At 40.8% G+C, this 12,069-nt stretch overlaps 1 protein-coding gene across 3 annotated transcripts in view; it reads left to right on the top strand.

Annotated features, from left to right (window-relative positions):
- The window catches only part of SEMA5A (semaphorin 5A), a 444,249-nt gene that overhangs the window by 271,716 nt on the left and 160,464 nt on the right, over positions 1-12,069 (top strand). For all 3 annotated transcript variants that reach the window (XM_032469911.1, XM_032469912.1, XM_032469908.1), the window contains one exon: positions 5,335-5,397. In XM_032469911.1, coding sequence (XP_032325802.1) covers positions 5,335-5,397 — 63 coding nt within the window. The remainder of the gene's footprint in view (positions 1-5,334; positions 5,398-12,069) is intronic.

Below are 12,069 nucleotides of genomic sequence, written 5' to 3'. Positions count from 1 at the left end.
AGGAACGCCAGGGGATGCCAGCGGCCACCAGAGTCCCAGAGACAAGCAGAGAAGGGATTCTCCCATGGGAACTCCGGAAGGAATCAGCTCGACTGATTTCGGATTTCTAGCCCTGGGGACTGTGAAAATAAATGTATATTTCTTAAAGCCACCCAGTTTGCGGTGCTTTGTTACAGCAGCCTCGGAATCTAATACACTGTCTGCTCAATTATATAAAAACCCAGCCCTCAATTTAAAAAGGCCAATTATAAAACAGAAGGCCCAATGAACAGCTCCACTGGGCAGCAATTGAAGGAAGTTTGGTTTTAATATTTTTATTTCGTGGAAGAAAATCTTGGGCTTTCATATAAGGGTTTAAAAAATGGTAATAACACGTTTTCATGGGACTCTCTAAGGTTAAGGTGTGTCTCTGATGTTGGATGAGTACAGATTCGTAAGCATCAAAAAACAGTAGTTAGAAGATATGGCTAGCGTCCCCTTCGAATTCCCTGAGTTGGAGGCCACCAGTTAGAATGACAGGGACTTGCCTGTTTTCGCCACGACCGCAGATTCAAGTGTCCTGGAAACTACTATTAAGTGAATAAGGGCACCTAATATCTAGTAAGGAGTCAAGGCCGACAGGAAGGTTGGACAAATCCTTCCAAAGTGACTCAGCCGTTTACCCCTTTGTGTCTTGTTCATTCAAGTCACATGAAAATCACAGTCGTTTCAAACTCCGACTCGTTTGCCTTTCGCTTCTCTTTTGAACACAGTCTCCCGTTCCCTGGCAATTTGCTTATCATCGCCATGACAATTTAACATTCTCGAGCATTTCACAGAAATCCATGACATGAGAATATGAATGCAGACATATAAAGAAAAGCCCTCAGGTGGTTGTTAATTTTTGGCACAGTGTAATTAAACCAGTTTTTTTTTTTTTAATGTTATCTTTTGCCAGGATCTAATTAGCAAAGCCATCTGCTGAAAGAGTGCTGGCCCATCTGCCTTGAATGTTGTTCTCTTCATTTTTATGAAAAGTAGCTGCCTTTGCTGGTCCCTGTCTAATTAGCTTCTCTCGCTGCAGAATGTGATAATCCACAGCTTTGTTTATATACTTCTGAGAACCGTGGATTATATGTATGTAACTTGTCCGTAAAAAGAGCCAGTGGTTTTTTTTTTTTTTTTTTTTTTTCATTCTCGCGTCTGATTTACTCCTGAGATCAGAGCTCTGTTTATCAGAACCTGGGCGCGTGTGTGCGTGGCAGGGAGGTGTGCTGTGTCATGAAACCACAGGTGCTTCTGTACATCGCCTAGGGTGTCTGTGGGTACAAAGTGATTTTCTGTAAACCTACTCTATTTCCCTTTAGGTCTGTCTGTAGCTCTGTCACTTCCTGAAAGTTGATGGTGTTGTAAGTTGCAGTGTATCCCTGGATTCTGAGATGAACGCGGCTACCATAACACCACTGATGCTTCCTCAGATGTAGCATGAGGTTGTCTGGGCTGATGGAAGTCACTTATGTTTTATTGTAAACTAGTATCTGATGTGTGCAAATATTATCTGTATGTGTGTTTTTCCCCGTCACTCATTATCTATCCATGTCTTGCACTTGGTGGGTATTTAGTGAATATTTATTAAATGGAAGAGAGAAGGATGAATGCGTGTTCGTAAAGCAGCACTTCTGTAAGTTGTTGAATAGCACAGATGTGATTTCTAACTATTTACAGACAAAAAAAAAAAAACTGTACCACAGACAGGAATCTTTGTGTCTTTAAAATATAGACGTTTCAAACTCATTGCCTACTGTACAGAGCTTTTGAAAATCCAAGGAACCACAATATTGCTGCTCCATGTCTCCGGCTGAAAGATATAATGAAGACTAAATACAGAATGAAGTAGAGAATTAAGATTCCTTTTCTCTACTGGGCTTTCGTGCAGTAGAAAAGGACAAAGGATGACAAAAACGAAAGATTAAAAAAAAAGCAGAGACTCAGGAAATAGGATCATGAGTGTCGTAGTGAGGTCTGAAACATAGACGGTGGAAAGCCCTACCATTTGTTTGACTGCCGCAGAGATAGGTTAGAGCAGGTAGAAAAGGGCCTTGAAAGGAATCAGCCAGAAAGATGGCTTCATAAATCAGTAGTGAGATTTGTTCCAAAATTATGATCCATGAAAGAATAACAAAGAATCTCCACTGAGAATAGAACGAGAAGGCTTGATTAAAGGAGTTTAATTGATTAGAACAAATCAGTTGGAATAAAGAAAAGTTATGACCAGGTTAAAACATAATCTGATTTCAGACAAAATAACTGAGTAACTTTGAGAAATAAGATCTGGTACCGGAGAGTGTCCACTGATATTCATATTTCTCTCCAGTGACGTTTTTTTTTTTTCCATTTCTGCCAAGTGATCCAATAGGCGAAGTCTGGTTCGCTGAGTGAACAGAGAGACACGAGGGGATTAATCTGGAACACCCAACTTCAGGCCAGTCTGTGAAAGACACATGTCCATCTCCATTCTTTTTCAAATGCTGTGATTCCCAGTCCTGTGCTCAGCCCTACAATCGGTGGTTCAGTTTCATTCTTAATATAATTTCCCTTCCTCCTGTCTTCTCGTGAGGTTGGAAGTGAGCCAACAGAACAGCTCTACACTCGTGGTCTTTAATTAAGTCTGGATTTGAATATTATTGGAAAATCGGTGATACTGCAATAAAAATGCCTCAGGAAAGTAACTCTGCTACTTGAAATAACTGTCTTCAGAAAACTCTGTGGTCGAATAAACCGGTGTGAGCAGTTGCTCTTTCTTGGTACATCGGACAAAGTGATGAAATATTTTTGAAGAGTCTCACATTTTCCTTCTGTTTTTTTTTTTTTTTTTCTTCCAATCCTTGGCCAATGTTTATCTTGAAAATGCAAAGGCTACTTTGACATTAAGCAGATTGGGGAAGGTGATTGTTTGCCATTTCAGCAGAAGGATTTGAACAATCTGATGGCATTTGAAAACTACTCTTCTTGTAACCCTGGCACTAACTCTACTCCTTGGAGTCTTAAATTTACTGAAGAGAGAATTACTATTTAACTTTTAACAAAACCACTAGACCAATGAGAGCCATTAGGAATGCCTCTTTATCTAAAACATTTTACTGTATAGTTTTCCTAGTAATTATACAGCACAAAGTGATAATGTAACACTAACTCCTCCTGATAATAACAAAATCCAAGTTATAATGGGGTCTGCTTTGCTAAAGAGTGTACCATGGTGTATCTGTTATGTTTTTTTTTTTTTTAGCTTTGTGAGATGTTTTATTTATTTTCTTTTTTTTTAATTGAGGTATAGTCAGTTTACAATTTTGTGTTAATCAGAGAAATGCAAATCAAAACTACAGTGAGGTATGACCCCATACCAGTCAGAATGGCTGTCATTCAGAAGTCCATAGACAATACACGTGGAGAAAAGGGAACCCTCCTGCACTGCTGGTGGGAATGTGGTTTGGTGCAGCCATTATGGAAAACAGTATGGATAGTCCTCAAAAAACTAAAAATAAACTTACCCTACGACCCAGCAGTCCCACTCCTGGGTATATATCCAGAAGGAACTTTAATTCAAAAAGACACATGCCCCCCAATGTTCAATTCTGTTTTGAATTTAAGTCAGGGCAAAGGCATGGCTATCTTTATTTAAATGAAAACCACAGAATGAGCTTTTACACAGAGATCTGTGAAAGGAAGGCGCCGCTTCAGAGTAACAGCCAAGCACTGGTTTTATCTGTGCTTCGTGGGGACATATAATTATGCAAAGCTCTCATCTCTTCCTCGGAGGTGTCATCACTCCTCATAAAAGCATCTGTCATTTTAGTAGGGAATTCAAGTCATTTGTTTGCCTTTGATGCTGATTAGCTGTAACCTTATTGTTGCCATTAAACATTATGAACAGCAAAACATCACGAGAAGAATTAACAGACTCTCTTATCAGATGTTGACACTGATGAAAATCTCTAAGTCTGCACAAGAGAAAACAGTCACAGTATTGTTTCTGTTTGAAAGACACTGGAGTGGTTCTCTGTAGAATACTTTTCTTACAGACTCATATTTAACAAGTGAAATAAGTTATGCAAGATGTTTTGTTTTAGGTTTTAAACTCTGTTATGTAACATTCTTTGGAGAACAGTAGATGTTAGATAAGAGTGTTAACATGACTTTCTTATTTGCCTCAGTTTCTGAGAATTAAAAAAAAACCCTTAGTTTTAGAAGGGAGAGTAAAGCTGTTATTGTCTTCTATAATAATTGACATTAGCATTTTTTGGCTTAATTTAGTTTATTATGTAACATTAGTCCAAATTAACAGCAAATTGTCCCTTGCTTAAATTTTTTTCTGATAATGATTTAACTGGTTCTTCAGAAGTCCTGAATTTTTCAGAAATCTAACTCTAATAATAAGACAAGACATAATTATAGTAACAGGTGGACAGAATGGAGAGATCATTTTTGCCCTATAAAAGTCCACATTCTATAAAATAATAGAAAAGATACATTTCCCAGATGTTAAATCTGTTCAAAATATGACTCACAATCTCAGCATATTGGCCACTGTTTGCAGGCATCATTTCTTCCTGTGAAGTAAGTGCTGTCTGTTGTCTTACCTAATCACAGGCCCATTTGTGAGTTCACGTCAGATGTGAAAGAACGCATATCAAACTGATCAGCGTGGGTTTTATTTGGGAAGTTTGAGAAAAAAAAAATGTAGAAGCCGTGACTCTGAGTGTTTAGGTAGAGCTAGTAACAGTATGGAAATGACCGGCCTTGGGAGGGAGGAGTAGACGGGCTCTTTGCATGAGCTGTTTATTTTATTGACTGTTCATCATTTATAGATGCGTTTTGGGAGTAAGGATATGCAAAACCATCCCTGCTTCATTATCTACGAATATTGCTAAATGACAGACTATTAAAATAAGATATCCGGGTTTAAATGAGGATTTCGATCATTTTGTTTCAAGGCTTCTCTTTTAAGCATCCTGTGAATCTATTCTGTGATTTCACGGAAGCAACTGCTTCTGTAAACAATGCAACGTCACCAGCTCGCTGCGCGTGCCTCTCTTGCAGTGACTCATTTTAAATATCACATTATTATTGCATAAATGAAAATACTTAGGGGATGAATTCCTCTAAAATGCTTCCATTGTAAATATAAGCCCATATGACTGAATTTCATGTATTTGGTGTAAATTCTATATTAGTATGAAAATGTCGGTGCTGTGGTGTGCCCACGTGGTTGAAGGTCGTTTACAAATGCTTTGTTATTTTTTCCCTTTTACTCAGTCAAAGCCCTGACAGTTGCTGTCATTTTGGTATTCCCTGCAGGCTGTGGAGTGGGAGTGCGATGAAACCACCAAGAAGGCCTGTTACAGCAAAGGCAAGTCCAAGGTAAGGAGGGTGACATTGTGAGTGGTCATCACCGTTTTGAAGGACTGTGGAGAGACTATTTTAGTATGAAGGCTATTCCTGATTACAATGTCATGGAAACGGAAAACAAAACAAAAAGCAAGACTGAAAATATGTGCATGGTAAATTCTCAAGGTTTTATCATTAAAGTAAGATTAACAACAATCAGTTTCCAAAAAGGATTCAGAGCATATGAGTGGCTTTAGTTTGTACTCTCGATCATTGGAATAAGATACGAAATTTACTCTGAAATAAACAAAAAAAAAAGTGATTCCAAACTTTAAAAAATTAATTAAAAAGCACATTAGAAATATGAAATTAATTGGTTACAATATCATTTAGAAAAATATGGGTGATTTGAGATTTTTTTGAATAATTTATCTTAACGTATTTTTAAAATAGGGCCTCTCTCTTTCTCCATATGAAGATCTGCATCCCCAAGTTCCTAAGGAAAGAGCAGATTATAGCTAAGGTCGGCAATGCACTTCCTGAGCAACTGTGCACATTGCAGGCCGATTTTCCCACAGTCGGTTGGTTGAATAAGAGGCCTGTGCCCTTTTCCTGTGGAAGCCTATGTTTCTGAGAAAAATCACGCTGGATCATCTCAAGGAAGTTCTTCTTCTGCAGCCTGTACAGAAGCTCGTTAGGGTTCATTCTGTTAGTGATCGTCTTCCTTTATTGGAACGGGGGCCTTTCCAGTGTGAATCACACTTTGGATTCCAAGGAAGCAGAGGCACAGAGAACAGCAAAGAGCCTTGCTGTCCAGGGTGGTCCCAAGGCCAGGAGCTTGGGGAAAAACGTGGCAAAGGGAGAGGGTGCTCGTAAAAGATCCTCACACCGTCTGTGTTTGTGCAAGACTGTTACATGCTTTATTTTCACTGCCTTTTCTCTGTCTTTTAACTCAATCATTCTGAGAGTGAGACATGGAGGCAGATCTTGGCAAACTTAGTCACTGAGTTTCCCAAAATTGAGTATAGAGAACTATAAAGAAGGAAGTGGAGAAGCAAGGAAATGTGATCTTAGCCAGGGAAACCCTTGGAGACATTAAAAAAAAAAAAAGGCAAAATTGATAAAGGCTATTTATTGAAAAATATTTGACCTTAGGAAGTGCCTCTGAGATAAATCATCAGAGACACAAGAAGATTTAAAGGTAGCACTGGGTTACAAAGAATCAGAATATTCTCTCTTAAAATACCCCCCCAAAATTAGTCAGTAAGTACGTCATACATTTATTTACTTCTGTAACCTTACTGAATTGGTATAAATTGCAAACTTTTGAAAAAGTGCTTCCTATCGGGTTTTCCTCGCCTCCTGTGACGCTTACATGTTTGATACGACACGTGTGTCCTGCGCTTGTGTTCCTCGTGCTTGGAGCCCCTGGAGGTCTTCGAGTAAGACTGCCTGTACCGAGGGGTGAGACGTGGGGAAGCAGCTCTTCCTAGGGGTGGGGGTGGCAAAAAACACGTTTCCTTCTTTCCTCTGGCAGGAGCCACTGATGGGAAGCGTTGGCCTCTCTGGTTCTAGTGCTGCCACTGTCCCCTCTATCTGGCAACACTGGCGCCTCCCAGGGTCCCTGGGCACTGTCTGAGGTCCTCATTCCGTCCATGCTTTCTGCCTGGTGCTTTCTCCTTTCTCTTCTCATCTTCATCTTCCTTCTGGGACTTTGGATCTTCCTTCTTCTCCTCCTTCCTTCTGTGCCTGTGAACGCACCAGTAAGCCACACTCCTCAGTTCTGGGAAGAATCTTTGTTGACACCTGGCTGTCTTGAGGCCTGTCTCAGAACGTGTGTAGTTGGTAGTCCTGGGCCTCCTCCTCCTTCGTAGGCCCCCACCTAGCCCTTCCCCACCTGCCTTCTCATCCCTCCACGCTGCCTCCCTCACCAGCATCCCTGCCTCACGTGTCCTCTCTCCTCAGGGATTCTGGCCTGACTTGTCCCACCCCACACCACATCCATTCTCAGTAGCCATCTGTATTTCCCAGTCTGGCTGCACTTTAATTATCCAGCCCCTACCCCTGAACTAGGAGCTGGGCCAGATGGGTTCTTGTTGAGCCCAGGACACAGCCTGTGGTGGGAAGTTTAACTCCACTCTCCTAAGGAGTGAGCGAACCAGTGGTGCTGCCCTCCCTCCTGGGACGTCTGGGGCAGGATTGCTCCTTCTGGTGGAGTCTGTCCCATTCCTTGTGGGATGTTTAGCATGTGCTTGGCCTCTGCCTGCTGGATGCCAGTAACTCCCCTCACCCAGTCATGACAACCAAAATAATAACCAAAATGTTTCCAGACACTGCCAGGCAGTGACTTGGTTGAGAATCCTGGCTTGAATTCCCAAGAGGCTAAAGGTAGTGGTGACTTTACGTTGTCTCTTCTGAAATTTGCTCTCCCTAAGGGTACTTTCATATTTCGTCTAGATCACGCTTATTTATTCATTTCATGGACTTTTCAACAATTTAACAGTTAATCCCCTTCCTCTCTGTGGACTCCAATCTCCTTGTGTATTAAAGGAAAGCATCTGATTACTTAATCCAGCCAAGGTATCTCCTGCTAATGGTCTATGAGTCTATGCTGTACACCAGAAATTGACACAACATCATAAACTGATGATACTTTAATTAAAAAAAGTAGTCTCTGAGTCTATAATTTTAAAACAATCTGTATGATAGCCTTTTACGAGTAGATCATCACTGCTTGGGGTGAAAAGTTGCTGCTGCTGAATCAAAATTGGGCCATATTTTGCCTTAAGCTGTTCTCATTGGTGTGTTTGGTGCTTAGAAATTGAGCAGATAAACCCAGAGAACACAGAGGAAAGGCCATCTTTCATGCTCGTTAAGAATATATATTTGATTCACAGAAGGGACAGATCATTATTATACTTGAGTTCTCCTGAAACACAGAAAATGAACACAGCAAACATTGTCAAGGAAAATCATACCTTAAAGTTCCTCGTGTTTCTGGTTTGATTGGACTAAGCATAGTGGCAAACCTCAGGAATTATAAATTGATTCAAACTGCATTTGTGAATGGGATTTTTTTAAGATGAATATATAAAGACAGATGAAGATGAATTTCCAACCCTGCGAGAAAGAGAAATCGCATGTTCTTCTAGGTTGCCAGAAGTGCATGGATGAACTCACATACGGTTTGGAAGAACCCATGCTTAGTCGAAATAGAATTCAGTTTTGTAGCCAGACCATGTGTGATGAAGTTCATGTGCACAAAATGATGTGATCAGTTCACAAAGGCATCAGCCTAAGCAGCGCTGCAGGGCTGGTCCAGGGGCAGCGGGAGCAGAGGGACCTCCAAGGCTCTTCATTCTCTTTCACTAGTTCCTGTCTCTCTCTTTTTATTTATATTGAAGTACAGTCGATTTACAATGGTGTGTTAATTTCTGGTGTATAGCACAGTGATTCAGCATATATATACAATATATATATTCTTTTTCATATTCTTTATCTTTCCCTTCTCTTATTTAGCATCTCTGTTGCCTTCTTAAAGTGGCACCAGGCACGGTAGAGACCTGAGCCCATCTCTTTGGACTCAGAAGGGAGGGAAATAAAAGCCCCTGTGAACCGGAGGAGCCAGCTCCAGCTAGCCCTGCCCATGCGCTAGCCCCCATGTTCAGAAGTCATGCAACCCTGATTTCCCTTTTCTGACAGTTTCAGGGGCTGAATCAGAAAACATTTCCATACAGTCAATTTTGACTAAGATGTAACATCAATTTGGGGGAGTGGATTCAGATATTCTTAGTAGCCCCAAGTTTAAAAAAAGAGTTCAATTATTTTATATTTTTGTCGGCATGGTAGTCACATGGAAACTTATACACAGAATGAGAAAGTTGCCCTTCTCCCTGAAATAGAAAGTATCATGCAAAATATGACATCTAAAACATGAGAAAAATGCCAGCCATTTTGGCTGAACTCATCTTTTTCCTACCCTCAGCAAAGTGGTCTGTGCTGCTCCACAGAGTGCATTTTACTGCGGAGCCAAGAATGCAGAGCGTGGATGAGGGGCTGGGCCCGCAGGGGTGGGGGTACCGCCTGCGCCCACTCACTGCTCAGGGAGAACATTCCTCAGGGGGCTGCCAAGCAGGGGAGGAGAGAGACGGCGCATTGCCTCATGTTTCCCCATTTTGCTGGGACTGACAGCGACATTTTTTGGTGTAGTCCATTAAAATTACCACTTAGGGAATTGGGGTCAAGAAAGCATAGCCAGATCTTTGATTCAGGCCTGTTTAGAAGAGTAGAGAGGACTGAGACTGCCAGTTCTTGGTGAGCTCTGAGTTCTGTTTCACCTACAATTTCTAGCTCCTTTGGAGAAAGGGGATGACTTTGCCTGCAATGGCTTAGACATTCCATCTATGAGAAATGGAGGGGAAAATCTGTGTGATTTATGGATCCAAAAAAAGTTTTATAATCAAATCTGTTGTGTTCTGCAATTTTTGAAACACTGCAATAGAAATTGGCTTCTAAAACTATTTCAATGTGTTTTACACAAATGTTATTTTAAACCTAAATAGGCGATTCTCTTGTAATCTAACAAAAGTGCCTTGTCTGCTTGGGGTTATTCTGTCTCAAACAAAGCCCTTCCTACCATGACCTTTAGGAACTTTACAAAGAAAACACAACTGATTGTTAAGGGAGTGAAAGGTCTCCTTGATACATATATTATACTTTGTAATTTTCAGAAGACTCTTGTTTGTGATCTCATTTCGGTATTTTTAACACCAAGTTCCTAGAATTATTTTGCTAGTTGGTGGGAGAGTTGTGATTAGAATTCAGAGCTCTGTGTGTTGTTCTTCCTGCTCCCCAGGTCGCCAAGTTCCGCTAGTAAACAGGGAGACGCCGCGTGATTCCGAGTAGAGAAACATGACACCATCCCGCCTGGGAACCTGGTGATCTAGGGAGTGAAACAACATTTTCATCCAATGTGCCAATATTTGGGAACCTATGACTTAATCAGTGCCTATATGGCACACTACAGAAATGCCTTTATCCTGTATAATTGCTCCAAAAATTGAGGATTCTGTGAGATTAGATAACTAAGAACTGTGCACATTACACACACACCGAATTTGGGGTTTTAAAATTGATGTTCCCGAACAAGCTTCCCATGGAGTCAGCTCAGTTGAAAATAGTCTCATTATGTAAATAAATATATATATAGTATATTTTAATTTATTAATATCCTACCTTATAGCCATTCATATATATTTACATGCATATATGTGTATATGTATATATTTATAAATAGATACACCTATGTCAACATATTTGTATGTCTAAACACGGTTACAGTGGCTTGTCTCTATATCCAAACATTTCTGTAATGTGTATGCACATATATATATATATATATATATAGATGTCTTATAGATGTGCTTATATATATATTTACATCTGATTAGGTGGTATGGTTTTTCCAGATCCCCCTGGCAATCATGACTTCGGTTGTGTACATTCAGCCTGAAAGGCACATACAGTGACTATAAATTGCTCTTCTGCATTTGGGGGCTCACCAGGTAATGCATCATTAAGGGAAAGACACTGCGTTCAGTGGAGGTGCTGTGATTAACGTAAAGCCATCAGCCCCCGCTACCCCCGCGTTGCTGGGCTGGTGATTAGCGGGGTGTCGTCGAGGCTTCCCACCTGTTTACAGGTCATCCTTCTACACACTTCCAGCCCTTCTTCCAGCAGAACACCTGTTTGGAGGGAAAAAAAAAAGTGATGAAATGCTATAGAGTAAAAACCAGTTAATTCATAAAGAAAATGGTCCTAAAACACGTGTTTTCCCTGCTGGGGCCGAGGACTTCTGTCCTTGAGATCAAGCGAACGTTGGTCCGTCTCACCTGAAAGCTCTTGAGGGGAGTCGGCCACTGTGCATCTTGGCCATTAATCCAAGCAGGACTCGCTGCAAAGCCAAGGACTGGCTGACCCACCTGCGGGACCGCAGGCACAAGTGTGTTGTTTGAACGTTCACGTATTATTGTCGAGAGTCTCATTACTGGCAGCAGAAGCCGAGGGGAGGCAGACAGCAGGTAGCTTTGGAAACATGTGCAGTGACTTCTTGGAAAACCAGCATCCATTCAATCCCCTTAAACCATCTTCAAGGTATAGAATTGGGATAAAAAAAAGGTGAGATTCTTATCCTGGACATTTAGATAAGCTGATTTAAAAGATAAACCTATAATTGAACCCCCTAAAAGGACTTCTGCATTATATTTTAATTTTTTAACTTTTTTAGTTTTTTTTTCTATTTTTTCCATTTTTGAGGGGGGAAGGAATTAGGTTTGTCTTTAATAGAGGTTCTGGGGATTGAACCCAGGACCTTGTGCGTGCTGAGCAGGCAACCCTACCACTGAGCTGTATAACCTCCCCTAGTAACTGTATTTTAAAACAGCTGGTCCAAGCCGTGCTGTTAGCAAGTTCACATAACCTGTGCAAAGGCTGCGTCTGTAGCAGAGACTGACAAAGTGATGACTGGCGATTTCCTACAGGAGAATTTGGATCTTGGGGTCACCATCACGAGGAGACTCCGTATTTCAAGGCCTGCCAACTCAGACTTTTCCTATCTTTTCTCTTTTTTTTGGTCTAACTATTGTAGTTTACTTTTTTGAACTTTTATTTATTTGTTTGTTTGTTTTAATTTTTTTTTCTTGGAGG

The sequence above is a fragment of the Camelus ferus genome, chromosome 3 (assembly GCF_009834535.1).
Source record: "Camelus ferus isolate YT-003-E chromosome 3, BCGSAC_Cfer_1.0, whole genome shotgun sequence".
Lineage (NCBI taxonomy): Eukaryota > Metazoa > Chordata > Mammalia > Artiodactyla > Camelidae > Camelus > Camelus ferus.
This window is presented reverse-complemented; position numbering and strand designations above follow the sequence as displayed.